The sequence below is a fragment of the Drosophila bipectinata genome, chromosome 2L, assembly GCF_030179905.1.
Source record: "Drosophila bipectinata strain 14024-0381.07 chromosome 2L, DbipHiC1v2, whole genome shotgun sequence".
NCBI lineage: Eukaryota > Metazoa > Arthropoda > Insecta > Diptera > Drosophilidae > Drosophila > Drosophila bipectinata.
Window position 1 is genome coordinate 9,911,585 of NC_091736.1, and position 26,451 is coordinate 9,938,035.

General features: G+C 43.4%; 10 protein-coding genes across 12 annotated transcripts; 4 read left to right on the plus strand and 6 right to left on the minus strand.

Annotated features, from left to right (window-relative positions):
- The first annotated feature begins 250 nt into the window (after nucleotides 1-250).
- On the plus strand, nucleotides 251-5,901 carry LOC108126953 (serine/threonine-protein kinase 11-interacting protein). 3 transcript variants are annotated; one of them, XM_017243745.3, is made up of 10 exons: nucleotides 251-402; nucleotides 566-693; nucleotides 819-2,447; nucleotides 2,504-2,624; nucleotides 2,687-2,822; nucleotides 2,885-3,017; nucleotides 3,076-3,261; nucleotides 3,615-3,683; nucleotides 4,029-5,087; nucleotides 5,149-5,901. In XM_017243745.3, the coding sequence occupies exons 2-10, from the start codon at nucleotides 603-605 to the stop codon at nucleotides 5,607-5,609; spliced, it is 3,885 nt and encodes a 1,294-aa protein (XP_017099234.2). In that variant the 5' UTR covers nucleotides 251-402; nucleotides 566-602; the 3' UTR covers nucleotides 5,610-5,901. The 3 variants fall into 3 exon arrangements, with proteins under 3 accessions (XP_017099234.2, XP_070133205.1, XP_070133204.1); XM_070277103.1 differs by having other exon boundaries at nucleotides 268-286; XM_070277104.1 differs by lacking the exon at nucleotides 3,615-3,683.
- Nucleotides 5,902-6,002: 101 nt separating this feature from the next.
- Nucleotides 6,003-6,835, minus strand: LOC108126954 (transmembrane protein 138). The gene is made up of 3 exons (XM_017243749.3): nucleotides 6,587-6,835; nucleotides 6,278-6,531; nucleotides 6,003-6,217 (listed from the first exon to the last, which is right to left on the minus strand). The coding sequence occupies exons 1-3, from the start codon at nucleotides 6,718-6,720 to the stop codon at nucleotides 6,108-6,110; spliced, it is 498 nt and encodes a 165-aa protein (XP_017099238.1). The 5' UTR covers nucleotides 6,721-6,835; the 3' UTR covers nucleotides 6,003-6,107.
- Nucleotides 6,836-7,013: 178 nt separating this feature from the next.
- LOC108126614 (uncharacterized) lies at nucleotides 7,014-7,427 on the minus strand. Its single transcript, XM_017243269.3, has one exon. The coding sequence runs from the start codon at nucleotides 7,275-7,277 to the stop codon at nucleotides 7,014-7,016; it is 264 nt and encodes an 87-aa protein (XP_017098758.2). The 5' UTR covers nucleotides 7,278-7,427.
- A 61-nt stretch (nucleotides 7,428-7,488) lies between these two features.
- Nucleotides 7,489-8,135, plus strand: Vm26Ab (Vitelline membrane 26Ab). The gene has a single exon (XM_017243394.3). It carries the CDS (start codon nucleotides 7,563-7,565, stop codon nucleotides 8,070-8,072), a length of 510 nt encoding a protein of 169 aa, XP_017098883.2. The 5' UTR covers nucleotides 7,489-7,562; the 3' UTR covers nucleotides 8,073-8,135.
- Nucleotides 8,136-9,130: 995 nt separating this feature from the next.
- Vm26Ac (Vitelline membrane 26Aac) lies at nucleotides 9,131-9,804 on the minus strand. Its single transcript, XM_017243434.3, has one exon. The coding sequence runs from the start codon at nucleotides 9,754-9,756 to the stop codon at nucleotides 9,199-9,201; it is 558 nt and encodes a 185-aa protein (XP_017098923.2). The 5' UTR covers nucleotides 9,757-9,804; the 3' UTR covers nucleotides 9,131-9,198.
- A 1,434-nt stretch (nucleotides 9,805-11,238) lies between these two features.
- Nucleotides 11,239-11,878, minus strand: Vm26Aa (Vitelline membrane 26Aa). Its single transcript, XM_017243302.3, has one exon. The coding sequence runs from the start codon at nucleotides 11,797-11,799 to the stop codon at nucleotides 11,356-11,358; it is 444 nt and encodes a 147-aa protein (XP_017098791.1). The 5' UTR covers nucleotides 11,800-11,878; the 3' UTR covers nucleotides 11,239-11,355.
- A 6,012-nt stretch (nucleotides 11,879-17,890) lies between these two features.
- On the minus strand, nucleotides 17,891-19,162 carry psd (palisade). The gene has a single exon (XM_017243301.3). The coding sequence runs from the start codon at nucleotides 19,108-19,110 to the stop codon at nucleotides 17,947-17,949; it is 1,164 nt and encodes a 387-aa protein (XP_017098790.2). The 5' UTR covers nucleotides 19,111-19,162; the 3' UTR covers nucleotides 17,891-17,946.
- A 1,026-nt stretch (nucleotides 19,163-20,188) lies between these two features.
- Nucleotides 20,189-22,312, minus strand: LOC108127031 (uncharacterized). Its single transcript, XM_017243849.3, has 2 exons — nucleotides 22,181-22,312; nucleotides 20,189-22,119 (listed from the first exon to the last, which is right to left on the minus strand). The coding sequence occupies exon 2, from the start codon at nucleotides 22,054-22,056 to the stop codon at nucleotides 20,221-20,223; it is 1,836 nt and encodes a 611-aa protein (XP_017099338.2). The 5' UTR covers nucleotides 22,057-22,119; nucleotides 22,181-22,312; the 3' UTR covers nucleotides 20,189-20,220.
- A 1,201-nt stretch (nucleotides 22,313-23,513) lies between these two features.
- Ucp4B (Uncoupling protein 4B) lies at nucleotides 23,514-24,865 on the plus strand. Its single transcript, XM_017243850.3, has 2 exons — nucleotides 23,514-24,335; nucleotides 24,395-24,865. The coding sequence occupies exons 1-2, from the start codon at nucleotides 23,618-23,620 to the stop codon at nucleotides 24,748-24,750; spliced, it is 1,074 nt and encodes a 357-aa protein (XP_017099339.2). The 5' UTR covers nucleotides 23,514-23,617; the 3' UTR covers nucleotides 24,751-24,865.
- An 11-nt stretch (nucleotides 24,866-24,876) lies between these two features.
- Nucleotides 24,877-26,154, plus strand: Ucp4C (Uncoupling protein 4C). Its single transcript, XM_017243851.3, has one exon. It carries the CDS (start codon nucleotides 24,877-24,879, stop codon nucleotides 25,894-25,896), a length of 1,020 nt encoding a protein of 339 aa, XP_017099340.2. The 3' UTR covers nucleotides 25,897-26,154.
- Nucleotides 26,155-26,451: the final 297 nt, after the last annotated feature.

The following is a 26,451-nucleotide window of genomic DNA, read 5'->3' on the forward strand; positions in this document are numbered from 1 at the left end:
TTTTATTTAATTTAAATAAAAATAATGATCTACAAAAAATTGTATGTTTTATTACAAGTATGATATCTTTTTCCTGCTCCTTGGTTTGGAATAAAATATATCTATTATCATTGCAATTCCTATTAAAACCTATTTCAAGTAAAAAATATATATTTGGTTTTGAACCCGACTAATAATCGTTATTTTATGGTATATCGAGGTAAGTGTCATCCCTAGTTTTGCAAATTAAACGGAACCAGTTCTAATGGGAACTATAAAACTGACAAGAAGAAGAAGCATAACAAAAGTATTTGTGTTTATAGGGGAATATTCCAAAATCTTAATTGACAACTCAAATCGGAATTTATTCGAATTATGATGCAGACTCATTAGACGCATGACTAAATCAGCCAGTGCCATAATGTAAATACAAATTTTTGGGCATTTCAACGGCTGACTATAGCGTCATACGCAGTTGCCTTTGTTGTTTTGGAATTCATACGAACATGCATTAGTCGTGGACATAGAAACTGGTGCATTACGCATCCGAAGCACAATGCTCTAATTATTCCTAAAACATTTGCAGATAAGGACTTGGAGCGTGTTGGAGCGACAGATCGAACATGGATCCCCAGAAAATTACGGAACTGGCCAACCTGCTGCGCCAAAACGGCGACAAAATATTGAGCTCTGAATTTACCTTAACGTTATCAGGTGAGTGAGAGGAAAACCGAGCGATCCAAGCAGTGGGTAACATGCGGGCGTTGGCTGACACTCGGCTTTGTTCTCTGCCCGGATCACATATGCCCACAAATTGCGTCTAATATGGCTCTTTATAGGTTCCCTTCTCCGAGCCCTGAACGACTCCTTTACTTTGATCGCTGACACCGAGGTCTCCCACGACCAATCCTTTCAAGTGGTCAAGCCCATCAATGCCAAGTCCAGCGTGTTTCCTGACCTGCAGCTGCTGCATGATTTTGTTCAAAAGACGACGCTGCTGAAGCTGACCCACTTTCCCAGCGAGCTGCACTTTGAGGGTCCCATTGACATTGCTAAATTCCGGGGACTGCGGAGGCTGGAAGTGCACAAGATCAACATAAACCAGGTGGTGGGCATCCAGGCACTTCGTGGTCAGCTGCAGCATCTTATTTGTGTTAAGAGCCTGAACTGCGTGGACGACATTATTACTCGGTGTGGTGGCGATAACTCGAACGGGTTCGTCTGGAACGAGCTGCAATCGGCCGACTTCAGCTACAACAACCTGCGTAGCGTAGACACGGCTCTGGAGTTCGCCCACCACCTCCAGCATCTGTGCCTCCGACACAACAAACTAACCAGCGTGGCGGCCATAAAGTGGCTGCCAAACCTAAAAACCCTCGATCTGAGCTACAATTGCCTGACGTACCTGCCGCAGCTCCATGCGGAAGCTGGTAGGCGACTGCTTCTCCTGAACATCAGCAACAACTTCGTGGAGGAGCTGCTAGACGTTGCTAAGCTGGACTCGCTGAACAGCCTGGACCTGTCCGACAACTGCCTGCTGGAGCACTCGCAGTTGCTGCCCCTGAGTGCCATTATGACTCTAACCACGCTCTGCCTTCAGGGAAATCCGTTGGCGTGCAATCCCAAGCACCGGCAGGCGACGGCGCAGTATCTGCATAAGCAGACTTCAACTGTCAAGTTTGTCTTAGACTTCGAACCCTTGTCCAAGGCAGAAAAGGCACTGACGGGCAGTCAAAAGTGGCGCTACATAGGGCCTCGTATGCCGAGGAGTAGCTCCGTGTCGATAAACAGTTCCACTGCCTCCATCAACACCAGCGATGGCTCTCAGTTCTCCAGCTTTGGGTCACAGCGGTCAGTGTCGATCAGAGGCCACGACAATTCTTCCGAAACTGAGCAGTCGGTAGAAACGGACACATCCGTGGTCAGCAAGAGCTCATTTAAAAGCAGGAATCGCGTCAGGATTGCGGTCATAGATGACACCAGTGAGATAGCTCAAAGTTCTACTGCGAAGCAGAAGCCAGTGCCAAAGGAGCCGTCTCTTCTCAAGGCCCTGGAAACGGAGGAATGGCTGGAAGGAGGTAATGCTGAGGAATTACTCCGTATGGCTGCGTCAAAGACCAGTGAAGAGGAAATCATTCAGGGCCGGCAGCGATTCGAGGAGTATCTTGGCGGTCTTTCCAAATCCCCACAGGCAGATCTGGATGAGGAAGAGCTTCCCAACATTAGCTCCACTCCGACTAACGCGGCTCTTGGCGCGCACTTCGACAGCACCCTGACTCCTATAAAACCTGACTCCGGAAACGTGTCGGATCAAACATTGTACGAGACCTGCGAAGAGGGTGATGAGACCGAATATAAGAGCATCAATGAAAGCGCCAAGTCGAAGGCGGATCAAGAGCCTGACAAGCACGCACAATTGCTCAGCCTCTATGCCAGCAGTCCGGATGCTGCTCAGGAAGAAACCCCAGGTGAGCTTAAATATTTAAAATAGAGTTTTATAGTTTTAATATATTTTTTTTTTTAGTTTCCGATGCGGAACCGGATGAGGAGACATATATTGTCTATAATGAACAAAACTCAAGTGAAGCAATGTTCCTTACCATATCTTCAAACTTTATTCGCGAGAAGGACACACTTAGTGAACGGTGAGTGTCAGGAATTCTTATTTCTAACTGGTATTATAAAAATAGGTAACATTTTTTTATAGAACCATCACAAAGTGGAGTCTGAAAATACTGGAATCCTGTGAACGTGTCAAATCCAATACCCTCCGAATCATTTTCAACACAATTCGGCAGGACAAGAAGGAGCGCATATATTGTGTTGAGAGTTCTTTGTGCCAGGTTGGTTACGGTTTATAAAATATGCTCCAAGATCTATTAATAATTCCTTTTTTTACCCCTAGGAGTTGGAAGGAAAGCTCCGGAATATTCTCTCGCAGCGCGATCTCACAGAAATGAACATTGCCGTCTATCGCTGCGTGAACTGCATGACTCAGTTTACAGTAGAGCAGAAAAGCAAACGATACAAAACGGATGGTATTCCTGCTAAAGCTTTAATATTAAAAATTGTATATGCTAATGTATGTCTGTTTAGGGTTGCGTTGTCCTGACTGCCGGAGTGTCTATGTGACAGAGGTGACGGATTTGTCTGCCTCCATGGAAAAGCCGAAAGTGGAAATCCCACCGGAACCAAAAATTTCGCCAGCCTTGATTGTGGAAGAATCACCACCAGTGACAACGCCGATTTTAGCGTTAAATAAGGAGGAAAATAACAGCATTGGCAAGTCCTTGATAGGCCTCCTATTTTACGTTGATCAAGTTTTGGAATGTGTTTGAAATCTATCATTGTAGTTACATAGTTTTATGGTTTTCATTGGTTAATTGTTGAGATAGTAATTGGTTTATGTGGTCGTTGACTGGTACTCTTAAGCTTAAGTTGGTCATTATTATTATTATTGTACATTGATTTAATTATTATTTCTTTCTTTTTTCTTTTTTGCATGCAAACACACAAATCGATATGGCAAAACCAATCTAACTTTTGTATATTTACATTGTTTTGTACTTTTTCTCTCACCCACCAACCGGCAACAATAACCTTGTTGCGATGTAAAATATTAATTAATACTTTAGTGGCCAACTGCAGGCTAACAACCGCTAAAAACACACCAAAGCATAGGAGTTTGATGCAAACCACCAAAAGTTAATATGCCAATTTGTATATTTTATATTTTTGATTTTTGCTATGCAATTACAATTTGCATTTTAGTTTGTTCTGTGAAGCAGCATTTGAGGGTGTTTAAAACAATGACTATTCTACACGTCCCCCGCAATCCAATAGCTTATTTATTATTTATAGTTTACTAAAAGGCAATTAAATAGCCCGAACCAGGGACGTGTAAAATACTCTGATTCCCCACAACTGCTTAAAATCTTCCAAATTTAATTAACATGAAATCACATTTATTAAATATAACAGAAGCAATGCTGCTTCATCTGAATCCCCATTGGCCTATCCGAATCGTCACTAACATTGAACTATTGTAGGTTCCGCCAACTCGCTGAATGACAGCAGTTCCTGCTCCAAAATTACAAACTCTCGAAGCTCCTTCGACTCCAATCAGTCGGTCGTCGGCAGCTCGAACACGGATCGGGATCTGGAGTTCCGGGCCAATGAGAGTGATGTGGACATCATCTCCAATCCGAGCCAGTCTAGCATCGAAGTGCTGGACCCCAACTATGTCCAAAGTGGTAGTCGCAAGGCTTCGGAAGAACGGCGTCTATCCCAACTATCAGATCTTGCTTCGTCCGCCGATGCAGCTCGCCAAACGCAGATTTTCATGGAGCGAGAATCGGAGCAGTTGCTGGCAGAGCGGACACAGCCGGGAACACCATCTACGGCAGACACAGTGCTTGAAGCAGCACCGGCTATTGCCCAAGTTCAACTTACAGAGAGCAGCTCGTCGGGGTCGGTGACGGACAGTATATGCACCTCCTACGAGCAACAGGGCAAAGAAAAGATCCCAAACCTGCCAAACTCTCCGCTCACCCAATCGGGAAGTAGTCAGGCTAGCGCCACTACTCCAAATGCCAACGGACAGCTCAAGGCATCCACTGAGGTCGGCTCTCAGCCCTTTTCATCCGTCTTCCAATCAACCAATCTGCTCATGTCCAGCTCGAAGAAACTCATCGAGTCGCAGGCCACCGCCTCCGGTGCCCAGCCATACAAGTTCAACTACAGCAACTTCAGCGACATCGATCACCGCCTTAAGCTTTACTTTTACCAGAACAAGTTCAAGCTGGAAGGCGAGCACATCAAGTGGCTGGCCAAGGGACGGATCTACAACGAGCAAACCCAGGGTCTCGGGGAAGGACTCTTGGTGATGTCCACGAAGAAAGTATACCTGATGGAGGCATTTGCAGCCCCCGAGGACGACGTGGCCAAGTGGCTACGACAGACCGTCAGTGTAACCGTAGACCGGTTGGCGGCTGTTGAGGTGTTGCCTTGGAAGTTGGGCCTCTCGTTTACCATCAGCGGTTGGGGTGGATTCTCGTTGTTGATGCTCGACATGCTGAGGACTGATAGCTTGCTACTGTACCTTCAAGGTGTGTATACCAGGGATTTATGATTCGTTTTAATTTCATTTGGCCATTTATTATTATTTAGATAATGGTTTGCCAGTCCTAAGCCAGCAAGGTTCCGAGGCACTCAACAACTACCTGCAGACGATTGAGACCGAGCCCGTAAAAGTATGCGCTCTACTACCCCGCTGCCAATGGACTTGTGGCCAGGAGCAACAAAGCTTTGAGCCCTGCCTGCTCCTGACCACAGCGACCCAGCTTTACATCTCAGGAAAAGGCAAATTAACTTGGCTATCGGCGAAGAAACTAGACTCTTCTCCGCCTCCATTAGAATTTAACCTCATCCAGCCTATGAGCAACTTGGTGGATGTGGACCAAATCTCAGACCTGCAATACGTGATTAATTTTATCGATGAGACCCAGAACAAGTGTGAGATCTGGCAACTGCATTTCGAAACGCAAACCAGCGCCGAATGCTGCCTCAATGCGGTGGGACAGGAGTGGGAGCGCCTATTCGGCGTGCCTTTCTCATACATGGGCACGTAGTTCAACGCCCTTTCCTGGGGACCAATTAGCTTAAGAGGACCGTATATTGTGCAAAAGTTTCTAATTGTTGATCCCTATTGATTATGTCATCTAATATTCGATTAGCTTTATCATTTGAACCTACCTTAATACATTTAAACTTTAGAGTAGGTGTTTAAAGTTTTTGACAATATTAATATGGTGCTTATCCACATTTATTGTAAATATTTATTGTGTACCGAAATCAAACTAGTTAAATAAATAATGCAATAATATTAATAGGCATATGTATTAGTAGTGCCACAGCAGACAATCCTTCGTAGTTTCTCTGAAAAAATACATTTTTGAAATCATTCTGATCGTGACCAACAGATGGCGCCAAGAGTCTCATTAAAACATTAAATCGAAGAATAATTACTCATAACTAGTATTTATTTAAATGTTTTACACTTGATTTGCACTTCCCATTACCAATTTACAATTGCCCTTCCTATCTAGAATCTACCCTCTCCAGTCCCATTACTTATCACCCAACTGCTCTGCAATCCAGTCAACATACTCCTCCTTAAATCGGGGATCGGCCATGGTCAGAGCCGTTGACTTGCAGCTGTAGTAATAAAACACTGAAACTGCCAGGAAAACAAGAATCATAAATTCGGAGTGCTTGGAGAAGTGACCTATCCTCTTACCTATGCGCTGGGTCACAGACAAGGCAATCAATCCAAGAGGCCACTCTGCATCCTCGTTTCCCGGAGCCAGGCGGTATTGGGAGACGATCCAAAAGTGCTGCGAGGCAGACAGCAGGAAGTAGATACTGACGCTGATAAGGAAGAGTTTGCAGTTGCGAAGGATGATGTGCGAGGCGCCCACCTGGTGGACACAGGTCGAGTGGAGAGTGAAGGTAAACAGGACATACTCAGCAATGATGAGGACATCCTGGATGCTAAAGATTTTTGTTCAAAAGAGGTTCATCTAAGCCTTGCTCGACATCCACTCACACAAAAAATAGTATGGCGGTCTGCAATCGATTCCTCGCCAACGAAGCTCCAAAAGCATTGAAGAAGAGATCCACTCCCAAGAGGGCGAACTGGAGCATCAAGATCCAGGAATAGCGTCGCAAGGTTAGCTTCATTTTTAATTTTATTGAAAACTCGTTAGTTGGTGTGGGTATCCTTTTTTGTTATGTTTGGACAGTCCAGAGTTTGTTGTGTCCTTTGCCTTAGTGACGTCAAAGGCGCCCACGCAGGCATGCGCATATCCCGTTAAACCAAGTAGTTATCGATAAAAAAAAGTTTCGATAAACGGGGGAAAACATTTGAATATTATCCTGCAAGGAGCAGGATAGAAATTGAAATGAAAAGTTTATCAATTTTTTTATGTATTTATTTTATTACAAATTATCTATTTAAAAAAATATATTATATTTTATTCTCGAATGTATCGGGCATATTCGAAAAGTAATGGCGGCTGTTTCCATCTTCCCTTTCCAATCCTGGTATGGCGTCGAAATCTCCGATAGTACTGCTGGTTTATTTCAGAGTAGAAGTTTGTGGGCAGCAGGTGGGACCAGTTCTGATCGCTTTCGGTATTCCGGCCCTCCAGAAACTGGAACATTGATGCGGAAGTGGCTTCGGGCCATCTCGGATTTAAGGTCACCGTAATGAGGACCAATAACCAAAACGTCATCATTGTGGAGCTATGCAGCTATGTGGCGAATGCAGAGCACCCACAAAAAATGAAAACCCAATACCCGACACCAAAGCACTCCCCGGGTTGGTGGATGGATGTCAGCATTTTTGGGACACTGCTTTGATTTGCATTTTTTCCCGATCGTTGGTGTTCTACTCCGGCAATGCAGGTCTTGCTATTCGACATTTGGGGCTATAAAGTTGGTTGCTTCAGTGGGATTAACCAACAGTTCGTCTTCGTTCGCCACTTCAGCAGCAAGTAGAGACATCAGCACCTTCCATCAAAATGGCCATTCGCAACATCCTCGTCGTCGCTTTCCTGGCTATGACCGCCGTCTGCGCCGAGACCATCCAGCTCCAGCCCACCCAAGGTATCCTGATCCCGGCACCGCTGGCCGAGAACATCCGTGTGTCGCGTGCTGCCTACGGCGGATACGCAGCCCCAGCCGCCGCTCCCTCGTACTCCGCCCCCGCTGCTCCATCGTATGCCGCTCCAGCCGCTCCTGCTGCTCCCGCCTACGCTGCACCAGCTGCCCCAGCCTACTCCGCCCCAGCTGCTCCAGCCTACTCCGCCCCAGCTGCCCCTGCCTACTCCGCCGCTCCTGCTCCTGCCGCCCCCGCTTACTCCGCCCCTGCCTCCATCCCATCGCCCCCGTGCCCGAAGAACTACCTGTTCAGCTGCCAGCCCTCTCTGCAGCCCGTCCCCTGCTCCGCCCCAGCTCTATCCTACGGCTCCGCCGGCGCTTACTCCCAGTACGTGCCACAGTACGCCGTTCCTTACGTCCGGGAGTTGTAAAATCGATCATGGCTCAAATGAAAAACCGAACTTTTGAATAAAATGCATTGCTTATAAGAAAAAGACTTTAATTTTATTATTTGGTCAAGTTATTTTCCTCAAAAAAATTGTTCCTTCCATATAATCACATATTGGGATAGTGACATATGACCCTTTGCATGGCTACATCTTTGTTGAATTAAATGGAGTTTGAAAAACTTTTGATGCCAAACTATTTCTATTCGTCCCATTTTGAGAGGAGATTTACCCATATACATCATGCATATACGATTTCCCATACAAACGGTGGATCTTCCTATCTTTGGATCAGGTATTCCTTCCTATCTTTGGACCTCCAAAACAGAAATCTGGTTGTAGCTCCAGTTCGTTAATTTTTTTGGAAAATATTTTGATGCCAAACTGTTCCAATGGCTAATCTACACCCACGAATCAAAAATCAGCCAAATCGAATAATTTTTAGAGGAGTTATAGACTTTTTAGTCTGTTTCCCTACTGAATCGGTAGTATGGCCGTAAGTTTGTCGTTTTTGTTTTGCCAAATCGCAAAAGTATGCAACAAAAACTTGTTCCTAAGATAATAGACGGGATAATAGTATTAGGTATATTATATTAATAATACTATTAATAGATAATAGTAATAAATATAGTCGGGCAACTCGTCTATAGCCGTCCATTTTTGTTTTCAAATGTTTCTGATGTAAAAGAAACATTTCTAAAACCCTTCTTGTAGGGTTTCCGCTTCGATTCCCAATCGGAATACTTGAATATTCACCATTAATCTGCATCGAAAACTAAGAGCCAAAAAGCCATATCATTCAATATTTTTGTTAATTTTCCTCATTCATAAAACAGAGTTATTCGTATATATGTACATATAAGGTCCGAAGTCACATTTAGTTAATATTTATTCGATTCGTAAACAACGGATAAGATAAATATTAATACGATTTGTAGATTGGTTCTATTTTGATAAAAATCCACACCTCAAAACAAAGTTTTTAACCTGTCAAATTATAATATATGAAATTTTTAGGAAACCTTTGATAAAATAAAACCAAATTGTTTCGGAAGTAACTTTTATCATAATAAGACTTTTATTTAATTTTTATTTATCAGTTCTCATTCTCTCAATAACCAGAACAGGGGCTGGAACCACAGGGAACAGGCTTGATTACCGCTTCACAGGAAAATACATAGTTCTTTGGGCAAGGCGGAGACTTGATCTCAGCAGGCGCCTCATATGGCTCTGGTTCCTCCTGGTCGTAGCTCCGAGCAAATCCACCGAAACCTGGACGTCCAAAACCTCGACCTCCGAAGCCTGGTCCTCCAAATCCAGGACCACCAAAACCAGGACCCCCGAATCCAGGACGACCGATTCCAGGACCACCGAATCCAGGACCACCGAATCCAGGTCCCCCAAATCCTGGGCCTCCAAAGTTGTTCTCTACAATCACCTCCTGAACGATCTGCTGTTGGCGCGCTTGGCGAATCAGCTCCGAATGCGAATCCAAATCCTCTAAGAAGGGCTTAGGCGTAAGAGCTCGCACCGGAATAAAATGGTAGAGCGGCAGGGGCAAGCTCCTTACGCATCTGGTGGCAGGGGTGAGCACGGTACTATAGCCAGTTAGCTGACCCAAACAAGTGGCCACAGCAAGAATGAGGAAGAATCCAAGATATCTCAGCATATTGATTACTCTGGCGGCCGTGTAAACTGAGACAACCGAGCTGCGGCGTGGTCAGATGGTTTTTATAACTTCATTCATCTGAAAGTGCAATGCCAAGCGAAAGTGGAAAAAAATGCAGCCAAGACAGAGCGTCGGGCAAGGTGACCTGCTCAGGTGGGTCAGTGGGTCGCATATTCTGGCTAGAGGAAGTGGGTAGAAATGGGGTCGAATGCAAATGGCATCGGGAAGAAGGCCCTGGGCCATGTCCCAGTCGTGCCCTGGTCAAGACATTACTGTTCGGCGAGAAACTGGAGAACCTTAAGCCCGAAGGCCAGCACATTGGATGTAGCTAGGGGTTGTGTCTCCGAAGCCGGTGGGGGCTGACCGTCCAGTCAACCATTTGATTGGATCGGATATCGTATTACCTCGGCGTTTGCACTTTCCACTTTTGCGCTTGGCTTGTCGATTGCATCGCTGTCTCGGATGTGTCGCAATCACATTTTCCTTATCCGCGGTTCAATCCCAATAAAATTACTTTTTTGTTCTAAAATATTTTCGGCTTGCTTAAGCATTAACTAAAGTTCATAGACCCAACTGGTCTTTTAAATCCACACTTCCAGGTAAACGCGGCTATTGCTGACCTAGCAATTATTTTTGTAGATTTGGCTTCCGATTCAACAACTTACCACTATGATTTTGAGCGCATAAATATTATATTATATAATTAAATACACTTTTTATGTTTGTAAAATTATAAAGTTATCAAAAATGTATGAGGCTATAAAACATAATTAGTCTATATTAGGTATAAATTAGGTATAAAATAGTTTAAGGAACTTCTTAAAATTCTATAACAAATATTGCAAATATTATATAAAATTAATATTTATTTTATGATAAAGTATACCCTAAAAAACAATACCCTTTCATGTTTTTACGTTTCTCTCATGAAGAAAATCATAGTCTTTTGAATATATATTTTGAATGTAACTTATATAGAATCGTTTTTCTTAAAAAAAAAAGTATCTAATTGTATATTAATATGAGTATATCATAATATTAATATTAGTATATGTTATGGTAAAGCGTAGCACGTAAAAGGAAAACGATACAAAAGTGTATAAGAAATAAATATATCCTTGTTAGATTTTTATTGAAAAAATATAATTTAATAAACTTTAATAAAGGCTGATAAAATTGGTATTTACGAATTTTGAATCCAAAATGTTAAATTTTTCCTCTGTCTCCCAGTAGTTTTTATTGTTCAATATATAGGAAATAGGAAGATTTACTATATAGTGTTAGTAAGAAACTGTAGAAATAGTTTTTGAAATAAATCCTCGATCCCGGAAGATAGTAAGTTACCTATTGTTATTAAGTTGTTATTTATAAATACATATACGAGTATATTGTATTACAATTTCCTCTACCTAATACTTAGTATCCAACTTAACAAGTTTCCTATTTTTTAAAATTCTAAAATAAATAAAAACACTCTAGAAATTTAATTTTTTGCTTTTTATTATGCAAATATATTTTTTTGTATTTTTTAAGGGTCAAATTATTTTGTTCTTAGCATGGTCGACGATCAAATGGCTGGTGCGGCAGAAGGACTTATCCTTAGTACTGGTAGCCATAGGCCTGGGGAACGTAGGCGGCGCTGTAGATCTGCTGCTGGTGCTGGGGGATGCCGTAGTTGGGTGCAACGTAGGTGGCCACCGGGGAGGAGTAGGCGCCGGCGGATCCGTAGCTGGGAGCAGGAGCGCTGCATGGGACGGGAGCAAGGTTGGGCTGGCAGCTGAACAGGTAGTTCTTGGGGCAGGGAGGGGCCTGGATGCTGGAGCCTCCGTATCCACCGGCGCTGCCACCGTAGGCAGACTTGCGCAGACGGGTCAGATCACCATAGCCCTGTCCGGTGACTCCCTCCACCTCGCTGTCCTGGGAGGTCAGAGCCACGGTGGCTCCGCCGGTGGTGCCGGTGAGGGAGGAAGTGGCCACGTTGGTGGGAGAGGCCAGAGCGGCGGCGGCGAAGGCAACGAGGGCGATGCACACGAAGGATTTCATCTTGATTGGAGTTGGAGTTGGTGGCTGGTGAGAGCTGGTTGAGCTGTTGTAGTTACCAAAGGTGACTGATGCCAATACCGACCAATCTTCTAGTTTATATAGTCAACCGATCTGCCTAGTTAGCACTACCTCCAGAACTAAAACACACTAACTACACATCGTTTTTGTCTTAATTTCTTTTCTGCCTCATCAGCCCAACTTGAAAATATTTATACCGCTGACTTTGTTTAAACCACGACATCAGTTTTTTGGGTCATCTCTAGGCGGCAGAGTGCTTAGGTTGGCAAAAATGTTAACACATTTTAAAATTTGGTGCATTGCACTCCAAAGGTGGGTGGAAATATGAAAGGCATGTGCTCTGGTTTTACATGTGTCGAAATAATACCAGTTACCAGAGTGCTTTCTATATTTTCAACTTGGTAATTTCTTCAAACTTGGTAAAATTATGGATATGAAAATATTAGGTATAATCTTTATAACTTCAATCTGAAAATTTTCGTATATGTTCATCTATTTTTAACCCCTTTTTTAATAAAGATTGGAAATATTTCATTGTTAAAAAAATAATAGAACTATATATTATTAAAATATAAAGCAATGTAGAAGCCAAAATATGATTTATATGGGAAATATTCTATACATAATAGTAACCATATGCATGGTTAGAGTAGTAAGCATCTTATAACAATTAGACACCAATTAGTTTATACAAAAATTTAACCCAATATATTAGCCATATGTATATATTATAGCCCAACTCTACAGAAGATCATAAATGTTAAAAAAAAATGTATTACATCATAAAATAGATTTCCAAGGCCTTTTTACACAATTATATTTATCTTCTTTTCTGAGGTAATAAATTAAAATTATATAAAAAAAATATTATATTCCCTGCCTTTTTGTCCAATTTTGAAACGCACTCCCAAAAATTTTTCCAAACATATACGTATAGTGCAACGACCCAAATAACTTGTCTCTACTCGAAATTGTATTATCTATAGCTCTCGCATATAAATAACCAAAAATTAAATATAAAATTCGTATTTTGTTTTGAATTCTCCCCCAATATGTTTCTTCGCATACACGCAGAGAGTGTGAATATATAAATATTCATATATGACCATGTGTACACATTCCTTGATAAACCCCCTACAAAGGCAACCACTTCTGAGATGACATGGGAAGTTCACTCACTTGAAAATATGTGGCAATGACTCGAATTTAAAACGACTCACTCAGATCAACACATCAGCTCGCAAGAAGAAATTTTGAGTTAGGTCACATACATATTATTTCCACAAAGGCCTAAAATATAATTGTATGGAATATTCCCAATTGATATTTATTTTTTTTACCCATATGTATTTGTAGATTCGATTTTAGAGGCCCCCGCCTAGATGATCTTGTGTATGGTACATTTTTTTTATCTGGGATCTTGAGCACTTTATCTCGACATTCATATATTATTTTGTGTCACATTATTATTGGCACCTGCGGTGACACACGATTTTAAATTTTATGTTTGAAACTAAGAAATATAATCTTGAAGATTTTTTTACAGAAGATGAAATAGGTTGAATGAGAAAAAGAATTCGCTTCTTTCTGATTAATTATGATTAATTAAAAATTATATTTTAAGGAATAATAAAATAAATCATATAATGTTTATTAGGCATAATTACAGAAACAAAATGCAATTTTTGGTTTATTTTGATTGATTTATGTTTCTATAAGGATTGGATTTTTTAAATTAATATGAGTAAATAAAAACTCAAAAACTCCGAAATGTAATCGGATAATTGATAAAACTATGATTATTTACATGCATGTTTTTAGGAGTTTTTTCAAGTGTTAAAATCGGTGCAGCATTTTCCCATCTTCCCAGAAATGGGACATTTTTTTTACTTCAAACGCTACTCTTTCCGATATAAAACCTTTCTAATTTATTATACATTATTTCAAAAATAATTGCATTGCCAAAAAAATACAACATACCAACTTTCATAGGGATCCTATAGGGTAAAACGCCATTTTCAAGGGATCCCATTACGAAAAATGGAAAATAAATCTAAAAAATATTTTGTCTCAGGATTTATATGCAGAATGGTGGCAAATCGATCCAGAATTCGATTAAGGTACTCCGCTTAAGAATCGGATGAGAATTGGGAAAGATATAGCCATCACTGTGAGCCATATAAGGGAAATCAAGAAAATGGACAAAAAATTTAAAAAATATTTTGTCTCACGATTTAGATGCAGAATGGTGGCAAATCGATCCAGAATTCGATTAAGGTACTCCGCTTAAGAATCGGATGAGAATTGGGAAAGATATAGCCATCACTGTGAGCCATATAAAGGAAATCCTCATTTTCAAGGGATCCCATCAAGAAAATGGACAAAAAATTTAAAAAATATTTTGTCTCAGGATTTAGATGCAGAATGGTGGCAAATCGATCCAGAATTCGATTAAGGTACTCCGCTTAAGAATCGGATGAGAATTGGGAAAGAAATAGCCATCACTGTGAGCCATATAAGGGAAATCCTAATTTTCTAGGGATCACATCACGAAAAATGGACAAAAAATCTAAAAAATATTTTGTCTCAGGATTTAGATGCAGAATGGTGGCAAATCGATCCAGAATTCGATTAAGGTACTCCGCTTAAGAATCGGATGAGAATTGGGAAAGATATAGCAATCACTGTGAGCCATATAAGGGAAATCCTCATTTTCAAGGGATCCCATCACAAAAAATGGACAAAAAATCTAAAAAATATTTTGTCTCAGGATTTAGATGCAGAATGGTGGCAAATCGATCCAGAATTCGATTAAGGTACTCCGCTTAAGAATCGGATGAGAATTGGGAAAGAAATAGCCATCACTGTGAGCCATATAAGGGAAATCCTAATTTTCTAGGGATCCCATCACGAAAAATGGACAAAAAATCTAAAAAATATTTTGTCTCAGGATTTAGATGCAGAATGGTGGCAAATCGATCCAGAATTCGATTTAGGTACTCCGCTTAAGAATCGGATGAGAAATGGGAAAGATATAGCAATCACTGTGAGCCATATAAGGGAAATCCTCATTTTCAAGGGATCCCTCACGAAAAATGGACAAAAAATCTAAAAAATATTTTGTCTCAGGATTTAGATGCAGAATGGTGGCAAATCGATCCAGAATTCGATTAAGGTACTCCGCTTAAGAATCGGATGAGAATTGGGAAAGATATAGCAATCACTCTGAGCCATATAAGGGAAATCCTCATTTTCAAGGGATCCCTCACGAAAAATGGACAAAAAATCTAAAAAATATTTTGTCTCAGGATTTAGATGCAGAATGGTGGCAAATCGATCCAGAATTCGATTAAGGTACTCCGCTTAAGAATCGGATGAGAATTGGGAAAGATATAGCAATCACTCTGAGCCATATAAGGGAAATCCTCATTTTCAAGGGATCCCTCACGAAAAATGGACAAAAAATCTAAAAAATATTTTGTCTCAGGATTTAGATGCAGAATGGTGGCAAATCGATCCACAAATCGTTTAAGGTACTCCGCTTGAGAATCGGATGAGAATTGGGGAAGATATAGCCATCACTGTGAGCCATATAAGGGAAATCCTCATTTTCAAGGGATCCCATCACGAAAAATGGACAAAAAATCTAAAAAATATTTTGTCTCAGGATTTAGATGCAGAATGGTGGCAAATCGATCCAGAAATCGATTAAGGTACTCCGCTTAAGAATCGGGTGAAAATTGGGGAAGATATAGCCATCATTGTGAGCCATATAAGGGAACTCCTCATTTTCAAGGGATCCCATCACGAAAAATGGACAAAAAATCTAAAAAATATTTTCTATCAGGTTTTAGATGCAGAATGGTGGCAAATCGATCCAGAATTCGATTAAGGTACTCCGCTTAAGAATCGGATGAGAATTGGGAAAGATATAGCAATCACTCTGAGCCATATAAGGGAAATCCTCATTTTCAAGGGTCCCTCACGAAAAATGGACAAAAAATCTAAAAAATATTTTGTCTCAGAGTTTAGATGCAGAATGGTGGCAAATCGATCCAGAATTCGATTAAGGTACTCCGCTTAAGAATCGGATGAGAATTGGGGAAGAAACAGCCATCACTGTGAGCCATATACGGGAAAAAACACATTTACAGGGGTTTTAGCTGGATGTATATCAGGTTTTAGCTGCAAGGGTATATCAACTTTGGCTCCGCCCGAAGTTAGCTTAGTCCCTTAAGTAGTACATATATAAGAAGAGGTGTAGAACTTAATGGTTACCAATTAAAATTAACGATCATACTAATTTAATTTGTAACACCCCTCTTATTGCGCAGGCACAATTGGGTCAACAAGCCATGGTTACTTCCAGCTGTTTTACTTTCCGGCCTATGCTCTATGTGACCAAGGGACCATGCCATCCCAACCCCTCTGAAGATCAAACAAGCCATATTTTCCGCTCACTCAGCAAGTAAGAGATTATGAAAAGCATCGCGTCATGCATCCGAGCACGGGCGTGTAAATGTGAGGCGATGATCGCCGGAGTGAGAGGAGTGCGTGCCACATGCAAAGCGAGGAAGTGGCGGCAACCGCATCGGACGCCTCTATAGTAATTGCCAGCCGGGCGCAGACGACCAACTTCCTCGGGCTGCGGTCACTTTCACTTGGTCTTGGTCTCGGTCATGGCTGGCTCCTATCTTTGGGTGATTATCGCATTTCACACAGCCTGCCCTCATGCCCGCGTGGATTGCAGTTCGGTGTGGGGGGCGGGGTTTTCGTTTATCTGGTGCAATGTGTTATGGAATTTTGATTTCGAAACCGAAAACAGAACGAGAAGCGGGCAGCGGGAAAGACCAGACCAAACAGCTGGAAAAATTCCGCCTATTCCCAGCTCAAGTTCTTGCTACGTCATCTGTGACTTTGTATGCAAATTGTATAAGATATCAAAGTCTAGTTAAGTGTAATGTATGTACCCAGTGTGAGGCATGGAACAAACTAGTAATAATCACATAATGATAAAAAGTACTATACAAATAAGATATATTCTGTGTTTTGTATGTGAGTAATTAATTTCAAATCCCTAATAAAAGTCTCTAAAATAATATCTCTGAAAAGCTTATTATTATTGGGATATATTTACATTTTATTTATATAACAAGAATGGAAAGCTAACTCTGAGCCAGACCAAAGTTGATATACCCTTGCAGCTAAGATCGAATATATATCGAAAATACCAAATATTGTTTGGGTAGATCGGATCAGACAGATCGGAGAAGAACAGAATTTATAGAAAGTCCCAACATTCTATCTTTAAAAAAAAAATAATGTCGAAGGCTTTAGTTTTAAACTGAGAGCTTAGACAGACAAACAGAAGGATTTTCTTTCATCGACTCAGGAGGTAGTCCTGATCAAAAACACATATCTTTAAAGAACCCTTGAGGTCTCCTTTCCTGCGATCAATAATTTTGAACACAATTAGAATACCCTCTGCTAGGGTATACAAATCACCAATCCTTCGTTGTGGAGATAAGTCTGATCCACCCTCACGATATAAATAATTTAAAAAAAGGCCTTAAAAGAGTGTCTGTGTCTGTAAAGTGTACAACGTGGAACAAAATTAAAATACTATTTTAAATAGTTTGGATAGAACAAGTTATTTATACAGACAGACCCATTGCATACTTTTGGCCAAAATTAGAATGTCACCTGCCATAGGATGAATAAAGTGTAAATGGATAAACTTTAAATAGTATTTGTAAGAAAAATACAAATATACGTGTTCCATCTGTTGAATAGCAAAACATGCGTTTAAAAACTATAAAATTTATGAAACTGACTTACAATTTTCTCACATAGAAAATCACTAATCAACTAAATAAAATAAAATACATTTTAAAAGGTACACCCCCTCAATGGAGTTCATTGGCAGGTTCAACTGGGTAAAATTTGGTTCATCTGCTTCAAATATAATGGATAAAACCTGACCTTTAAGCCCACTATACTCAATATCTTCAGAACAATTACAAAAATGTACAAAATAAAAACCTATCCATTAAGCCCATATGAATCATAACCATACAATCGTTATATACTTTTTATTTACATATTGGTCAAGGAACAACGAGTCGTAATCTATATTAAATTCTGTGCCGCCAAGTCGAGCCGATAGTTGTACTCCTCGAAGAGTTCCGGAGCCACTCGGTAAGGCTGGTCGATCAGTGACAGGCGGATGGGGGCTTGACAAGAGGGTGTGGCATAGTTGGGGGTGGAAGGCGCGTAAGAAGGGTAACCCCCACAGGGCGATGGGGGCGGAGGATAATTAACAGGTGCCGGAGCCTCGTAGACGGGAGCTGGTGGTGCCGGCTGAGCTCCATAAGCCGGGTTTTCGTCAGCCTGCACCTGGGACTTGGAGACCAAGGGGGAGGAGACGTAAATTATGGGTTGGTAGACAATCGGCGGTAGTTGTGGCGCTGCGGCTGGAGCTGGCTGAGCATAGACATCGGCGGCAGGAGCGGGAGCTGGTGGCGGTGGGGCTACATATTCGGCAGCTGGAGGAGCCGGGGCTGCATAGGCAGCTGGCGGAGCTACAGGTGCCTCGTAGGCTGGAGCAGGCGCTTCGTATGCTGGAGCTGGAGCTGGAGCTTCGTATGCTGGAGCGGGCGCCTCATAAGTTACAGCCGCAGGCGCAGGAGCAACCGGTGCCACATAGGTGTCTGTGGCGGGTGGTGACACATAGCCGGCGTTGCCATCTCCTGGACCGTCGTAGTTGGGACTAGGTTTGACGTACTCTTCCTCTGGCACCGGAGCATACCCTTCCCCACCGTAGGCAGGAGCCAAAGGAGCAACATAGTTTGGCTGTGGTTGGGGGAGCTGTCCGCAGCCACCGCAAGTCTGACCGCATGGACTGGGAGGCGTGAAGAGGTCGGGCAGCTTCTTGAAAAGCTTTATTTGCTTGAAAGGATCAAGGTCCTGGAGCTGCAGCCCACCGTTGCAGTTATTGTTCACCAGAGGTGGTACAACAGGTGCTGGCGGATAAACAACGTTGTTGTTATTGTTGCAGCAATTGTTTCGCAGAAAGAGGTCGTCCCACCACTTCAGCAGGGAACGATTGGTGCGTTTCAGGGATACGGTGGGAGCCACGGAAAGACCTGCATCAGCATTCAAATAGTAGAGCGGGTCCCCCGGTACTGGCATGGCTATGCCATTGGATGCCGGTAGGTCCTGTTGGCACTTGGACAATCCTAGGCACACGGCCAACGCGGCCAAAGCTAAGGGGCCTGTTCGGAAGTCTATCATCTTCTGGTACCTTAAACCTCACGCCGCGAAATTACGATTTCGACTACCAATTTTTCTAGCCACGATTTTCCAGCGAGCTGCTGCAAAAAACTTGGTCATAATTGCCAGTTCATCAGTTTCAGATACTGGCTGTCGATTGGGTATAAATGTTTGCACAATCGCCCCCTAGATACTTCGAACACAATTGTATTTGTGGCGAGTTCTGGTATTGCAACGTAAGGGTTTTATCGTTTTTGTATAAATATACCCGGTATTCGAAGACTAAGAGGGTATCCGCCTCTGGGGTAAAAGTTTCTTAAAGGGGAAACCTTTTCTACGATGTCGACAACTTCTTTTAAATTTTATATTTCAGTCAGAGACTTAAAGCCCGCCAGCAACCTTAAAGTCGGGTGCATTGACTTCAGTTATTACTTGCATTTTCATGATAATTTTGTTGCTTTATTTATTGTTTATTTAAATTGTTCTCTTACGTGCTCGAAATTACTAATCGCCAGCGAAACACAGCTCAACCTCAACGCTTGATGTTCCTGTTTGGTTCGTGGAGCGTGGCTGGATTTTTTCTGTTTTTCTGTTTTTTTTTTGAAGAGCCATAAATCGGCTCAGCTGAATGCCGGAGGAAAGCGAAATGCGGCTTAGGCAAACGGAAGTACGTCGGGAAATAGCAAAGAGAAAAGATACACGTATACATAATAAATATATAAATATACAATGTCTATATAAAATGCTTCCCAAAGTGGCTTATTCATCGCGGATTGGCTTACTCATCCGCCACAAGTTTGGAGAACAAGCAGCTAAATGGGTCAGCCAAGGAAGTTTCTAGAGAAAAAAAAAACATTTCGGGAGAAGCTTAATAAAATTGGGAGGAAGTAGAGGTTTTTTTTATAGCCCCTAGTTAAGACTTTAGGGGCTATGTGTCCTACTCCCTGTCACACATTTTTAAGAAATGGCTACGAATAAATTTAGCAAAAGACCACATAGGAATAAGGGTATCGTATCGTTTGCGATCTTTTAATACCTAGCATTTATGCTTTCCCCTAAAGTGTAAAATATCATTAACTTATTCTTCTCATATTACAATTAAAGTTTTATTCATCTCCTTAAGTTAAACAGCTACAACTGCTGCAGATACTTTCGTTTCTGAGGACTATTAGATCGGGAATTGTGTCGCTTTCTTTTCTCAGGCTTGAGCAGATCCGCTGCCTTGTTCACCAGCTGCTTCGCCGACAGTTCCTTCGAATCGGCTTCAGAGGCGGAAGCATTATCTTCAAAAGCCGGAAGTGCAGTCGTCTCCTGATCCGCACCATCATCGTCATCCTCATCCGAATCCTGATCATCCGTAGTTTCGTGAGCAGCGCCCACGGTTACACTCTGGGTTGTACTGGGAGGAGAGGGAGTGCTGGCAGAGAAATTGAGCTTTCCGGTTCTTTCAGTGGGGGAATCCATGGAAGAAGAGGAATCAGAGGTCGTGGTGGTGCTCTCCACCCCCTCGAAAGGCTGGAAAACATTCTGGAATATGTTGGGGTGTGGTGGTGCTGTTGCAGCATTTGGAGATCCGAGGACGCGGTTGAAGGGATTGAATGGATTAAGGTTTCCAAACGGTCCAAATGGATTCAGAATGGGATTAAGGCCCAAGCCCATGCCGAAGGGGCCACCGACATGTTGGTCTCCCATCTGAGGGGTCCCTCCAAAGGGACTTCCCACTTGGCCCCCCAGTCCGAACGCCCCTCCAAAGGGGCGAGGCAATCCAAAGGGTGAACCCACTCCTGGGGCTGGTAACACTGGGGGTCCTGGTCTCGCAACGGGCAAGTAATTCCCAGGTTGATGGGAACCATAGCAGGGCATGGCTATGATGACCGGCTGGAAGCTGGGACAGGTCGGGATGTAAGCCATTCCGTTGTCCGTAGTCGGGTTTGCCGGACATTGAACTGCTGGAGTCGAAGCACTGCACTCACTGCAATAGTTACTGGGCGCCTCAGGTTGGGCGTAGGCTGGGGGCGCTGGTGGCAGTGTTGGTGGAGCTGGATTCTGTTGGTAGGGCTCCTGCGGCGGAGCATAGCCGGGACCGGCCTGGCCCACAACTGGGTCTGTAGCCAGGCTCTTGTAAAAAGCCTTCATCACGGGATCGTTGTGGGGATCTTGGGAGTGCGTCAGCGGAACCCAGACCATTTGCTGTTCCACTGGTCGACGATACTGCTGGTTGAGCTCCTCCTTGTTATGTCCTATATTGGGCATTCCGAGGACATCATCATCAAGAGTTGGCTTATGGCGACTGCTCCCCACTATCTGATCCCTGAAGAGTTTCGCCGCCCTCGCAGACGCTGCAGGATCATGTGGAGAGGCCGTGGCCGCTGGGCCTGGGCCAATTGGAGCTCCTGGTGGAACTGCTGTCGGGCCTCCAAGAGGTGGGTAAGAAACTGCTGGCAGGCCATACGGCTGCGCCTGAGGTGGAAGTGCAGGGGCAGCCATAGGGCTTCCGTGGAATCCATACTGGGCGGCGGGTGGTTGCTGCTCAAGCGGAGGCTGAGGCTGGGGGGGCTGCTCCTGGTATGCCGGCGAGTGCGATGGTGGGACTCCCTCCTGTGCCATGGGCTGTTGAAATTTCCCGCCCCCAAAGGCGGGAAAGGACGGAAAGGTATGGGGCTCAACAGGAAAATGCTCTGGTAAAGGACGACTTTCGCCACCTGGACCAAAGTATTCCGCGCCCCGGCACATATACAAGGGCTCTCCTTGCCCGCCTTGGTTCCGGACTTCCACGCAGCTCTGCTGACCGTTCTCACCGCCGAAGCTGGCTCCACGACACATGTAGTAGGGCTCCTCCTGCGGTCCACTGGGCCTGATCTCCACGCAAATTGTGGTCATGGTGCCTTGGGAGTCGGCTACGGACAGCCGAACTACCAGGCAGATCCACAGCCACATTAGTATCCGGGTCTGTGAATGGTTTTCCATATTCTTCCGCTCACTAACTTCCGCTTGACTTGGAGCTAAGCTTTTATAGTATTCTGGAAGCCACTGCAATGGAACAGAGAGGTGTTAGAAACTCGTAGCCTCTTTCCACACCCACGTGTATTACCCAACAGAGGAGTAACCCCCGCAATCTTTCGAAATTTCCTCACAAACTGGCTTCTTCTCCTTTATATTCTTTGGTGCTCGTAATAGGAGTTTGTTTCACTCGAATTCAATAAACTGAATGAATACAAATGCATTGGCGATTTTTTGACGGACCTCACTAAAGGTTCTACTTTTAAAGGTAATAATACCCTTTCAGAGAAGGGTAGCCTGAATAAGAGGATCATTTTAAAGCTACTTTTATATGTATATATATTAATAACAAATACCTATTTCAATATTGCAAGGAACCTGAAGGAGCTCTTGCCACTTTCTATGAAAATTTCCCTTTAAGAAAAAAGGGTATTACAAATGTTCTATACCAATATTTGAGCAATATTTTTCATTTAAGCTGATTCTGGCAATTTTAACAAACATTTCGTTTGGTTAGTTCAACAAACTTCTCAGGTTTCTCCGATTGTTCCGACAACCTGCCAATAGTCAGCATTTTCCAAGCGGTGTCTGGGGGGCAGAATGTACCATGTGTTTTATAGAGCTTGAAAGTGGCATAAAAACCGAAAATCGGTGAGTCGGTCACCGAGTGTTAGATGACTGGGAGTGCCACTTCTTCGAAACTGACCTGACCCATATTTATGTCAGCCCACCACCGAGTGATGACTAATAAACACTGGGATCCCATTCTTAAATCGCTCTAGGATTGCGTGCGTCGCAGACTTTTCACATTTTCCCTCCGTTTTCATTTAACAAAAGTGCTAAAGACTTGTGAGGGGGATGGCGTGGGATCCCCGAGACTAGGAGGAATTTACACATTAAAGTGGGAAACCAACCGACAGCCGGTTGAATGACAGCTCCACTTATTCACATTACTCGTAGAAAAAGAGGAGTGTTTTAGAATTATATTGGTGCTCCCATTCCCAAGGGGTTGTTTTCTTGCAGTCACTGCTTGGGGTCCAAATTAAAACTTATCTCCCCCGAAATTAAGTATTAAGGGAAACCCATTTCGTAATGCTTTAAAGCCTGTCATAAATTATAAAAATTAAATAAAAAAAACAATGATAAAAAAATCAGTTAATCGTAACACTTATTTCAGAGGTGTTTTAGTTTCCGAATTCCACTTCTATTTAAATTTTAACAAACTTTAAAAATCTTCTTTTAATTTTTTGTTTAATTTTTTATGTATTTTTATATCCTTATGTCTCTTAAGGGTCGTTTCAGGCTCCGCAAACATTCTTCTCAATAAACTTAAATTCTATTTAAAATAATATTCAATCCTGAAAAAAATATACATGTGTTTTGAAAATAAACCCTATTTGTACGTCATTTATTTAAATTTGATGTATATGATTATTTTTGGTTTTCAGAAAATGTCTTACTTTCAGATAGGCAGTTCCTATTAGGGCCTTTTCTAGTTCGTTTGTTAGAAGCTAGAAGATTCGCTATTATGGCATCGCAGGACAATGAGTGTCCACCTCCACACGAACCCTCGGATGTACAGGTTGGCAGGGACATGGACTATGTGTCCACATTCGCCCCGTACCGCCTGCCGGAGGAGAATGAATCATTGAGGTTACACTACCTGGTGACTAATAGGAAGACTCCCTTCGTGGAGATGTACATCACCGCGTTCGCCTCCGCTTGCAGTGCAGAGGTTGTGGGCTACCCCTTCGATGTGTGCAAGACCCGGATGCAGATCCAGGGCGAGCTGGCCAGTAAGGCAGGAGTGAGTCAGCAGGCGCGATACCGAGGCCTCTTGGCCACCGCCCAGGGCATCATTAAGGAAGAGGGCGTTCACAAGCTATACGGCGGCATTTCCGCCATGATTCTGCGCCACTCCTTCTTCACTGGGATCAAGATGCTCATTTACGACAACATCCGCGAGAGGGTAATTGTTGCCGGAAAGGATGGCAGGCCGCGCCTCACATTCCTGGGCTCTTCAATCAGCGGGATCGCCGCTGGTGCCGGCGCCAGCATTGTCACCGTTCCCAGTGACCTGATCAAGATTCAGATGCAGATGGAGGGCAAACGTCGTCTGATGGGAGAGCCTCCACGCATCCACAACGTTTTTCAAGCTCTGACTTCCATTTACCAGACGGGCGGGATAGTAGGCCTCTGGAAGGGAAGCGTGCCCAGTACTTGGTGCGCCGCCCTGGTTACTTTGGGTGAGCATTTATTGATATTCTTGTCCTCCAGCTAAGAACGACTTCTTCACGAATAAAAGGGGATGTAAGCTTCTACGACCTGAGCAAAAGATCCCTGATGAGGATGCTTGACCAGCCGGATAGTAGGGGCATCCAGTTTCTGTCGGCCATTATTGCCGGATTCGCAGGCGCCGGGCTGAGTACACCGGCGGATGTGATCAAGTCGCGGATCATGAACCAGCCGACAGATGCCTGGGGCCGAGGATTGCACTACAAGGGCTCCCTGGACTGCATCAGCAAGCTGGTGAAGCAGGAGGGTCTTATGGCCTTGTACAAGGGTTTCATTCCCTACTGGCTGCGCGTCAGCCCCTGGTCGATGGTCTTTTGGATGACCTTCGAGCAAATCCGCCGCCACCGGGGCGTTGAGGGCTACTAACCCAGGTGATCTCAGTTGCCGTTCAATTGTTTCCCGTTCCCCTTAAATGTGAAGTTTCAAATTGTAGCTCAGTGTACACACACACACAGTAAAGGATATATTTTCTGTCACACTACACTACACTCGATGGTTGGTAGAATGGACAAGGACAGCAATCAGTACTGGCATCTGCGATCCGTATATAGCGACGACGACCCTAAATTTCCTCCCACAAATGTGGTAGAGCCCCTATCGGTCGGTAATCTTTTCCAGCTTTATTTCAATGCCTTCATCGGCTCCAACATCGCCGAATCTTGTGTGTTTCCCCTGGACGTGGCCAAGACCCGAATGCAGGTTGAGGGCGAGGAAGCCAAAAAATCGGGTGCCAAGATGCCCCACTTTTTCGGCACCTTCAGGAACATGTGGAAGGTGGAGGGGTTCAAGTCGATGTACGCCGGATTTTCGTCGATGGTTACACGGAATCTGATCTTCAACTCGGGGCGAGTCGTCATGTACGACATCTTCCGGCGACCCTTTCTCTACCAGAACGAGCGGAACGAGGAGGTCCTGAGCGTCGCTGCCGCCCTGGGGTGCGGTTTCACAGCGGGCTGCATTGCCCAAGCTATGGCCAATCCCTTCGATATTGTCAAGGTGCAGATGCAGACGGAGGGCAGGCGCCGCCAGCTGGGCAAGCCAGCACGGGCCAGCAATATGTTCCAAGCGTTCGCGGACAACTACAGATTTAGCGGCTTGGCTGGGATGTGGCGGGGCATCGGCCCCAGCTGCCTTCGGGCCTGCATGATGACCGCCGGTGATGTGGGCAGCTACGATCTGAGCAAACGCACCTACAAGAGGATACTCCAGTTGGAGGAGGGACTGCAATTGCGTTTCTACTCTTCCATGACGGCCGGCTTCGTGGCTTCCGTCCTCAGTTGTCCGGCGGACGTCCTCAAATCCCGAATGATGAACCAGCCACTGGACAAAGATGGCAAGAATCTCTACTACAAAAACACCTGGGAATGTGCCAGGATTATTGTGAAGGAGGAGGGACCGCTGATCCTTTATAAGGGTCTGTGGCCAACCTGGTTCCGACTTGGGCCCTTTTCCGTGCTCATGTGGCTTACGATCGAACAGCTCCGCCAATGGGAGGGTCAATCGGGATTCTGATGCATAAGAGTAGAATTAAAGGTGTTTTCCAAAAAATGACAAGGGTCCAGATCGAAATTTGTACAACGTTTTTGGCTTCAGTGATGATCCAAAATGTATATTTGATTTTTTCAATATACGAATATGTTAGATATTCAACACTTTCAACTAAAAATACGGTCAGAAGAGTATAGTAAAGATATAAGCTCTTTTTATATTAGGAAATTTATAGTACAAAATTGTAAAATAAAATTGTAAATTTATATTTTTTTATTTAAATTTAATTGTTTCTCATTTCTCTAAAAATAGCCATTTATTGGGACTTAAAGGAGGCCATCAAAATCGGATGAATATTGACAGAGCTATGGCCTTCGCTCTTCGCCTTTTTCCCATGCAAAAAAAAGTTTGTTGTAGAATCTAGATTTTGATGCAGATCGGCAAAGAAAATACATGTCTTTAATTTGTTTTAATATCCTCTTAAAAATTGGATTGTTATTGACAAAGATATAGCCATCACTTGTAACCATATTGTTGCTTAATGAATTTTCAGCATTTTCGGTTGGGACACCCAAGAAA

Bases quoted from the DNA above. Each gene is read 5' to 3' on its own strand.
- LOC108127031 (XM_017243849.3), bottom strand. From the start codon at position 22,056: ATGGAAAACCATTCACAGACCCGGATACTAATGTGGCTGTGGATCTGC.
- LOC108126954 (XM_017243749.3), bottom strand. From the start codon at position 6,720: ATGAAGCTAACCTTGCGACGCTATTCCTGGATCTTGATGCTCCAGTTC. The intron at 6,532-6,586 runs GTGAGTGGATGT...AAAAATCTTTAG, and splicing joins ACCGCCATACTATTTTTTGT to CATCCAGGATGTCCTCATCA. The intron at 6,218-6,277 runs GTAAGAGGATAG...TTTTCCTGGCAG, and splicing joins GTCTGTGACCCAGCGCATAG to TTTCAGTGTTTTATTACTAC.
- LOC108126614 (XM_017243269.3), bottom strand. From the start codon at position 7,277: ATGATGACGTTTTGGTTATTGGTCCTCATTACGGTGACCTTAAATCCG.
- LOC108126953 (XM_017243745.3), top strand. From the start codon at position 603: ATGGATCCCCAGAAAATTACGGAACTGGCCAACCTGCTGCGCCAAAAC. The intron at 3,262-3,614 runs GCAAGTCCTTGA...TTAATACTTTAG, and splicing joins GGAGGAAAATAACAGCATTG to TGGCCAACTGCAGGCTAACA. The intron at 5,088-5,148 runs GTGTGTATACCA...ATTATTATTTAG, and splicing joins CTTGCTACTGTACCTTCAAG to ATAATGGTTTGCCAGTCCTA.
- psd (XM_017243301.3), bottom strand. From the start codon at position 19,110: ATGATAGACTTCCGAACAGGCCCCTTAGCTTTGGCCGCGTTGGCCGTG.
- Vm26Ac (XM_017243434.3), bottom strand. From the start codon at position 9,756: ATGCTGAGATATCTTGGATTCTTCCTCATTCTTGCTGTGGCCACTTGT.
- Vm26Ab (XM_017243394.3), top strand. From the start codon at position 7,563: ATGGCCATTCGCAACATCCTCGTCGTCGCTTTCCTGGCTATGACCGCC.
- Ucp4C (XM_017243851.3), top strand. From the start codon at position 24,877: ATGGTTGGTAGAATGGACAAGGACAGCAATCAGTACTGGCATCTGCGA.
- Ucp4B (XM_017243850.3), top strand. From the start codon at position 23,618: ATGGCATCGCAGGACAATGAGTGTCCACCTCCACACGAACCCTCGGAT. The intron at 24,336-24,394 runs GTGAGCATTTAT...CACGAATAAAAG, and splicing joins CGCCGCCCTGGTTACTTTGG to GGGATGTAAGCTTCTACGAC.
- Vm26Aa (XM_017243302.3), bottom strand. From the start codon at position 11,799: ATGAAATCCTTCGTGTGCATCGCCCTCGTTGCCTTCGCCGCCGCCGCT.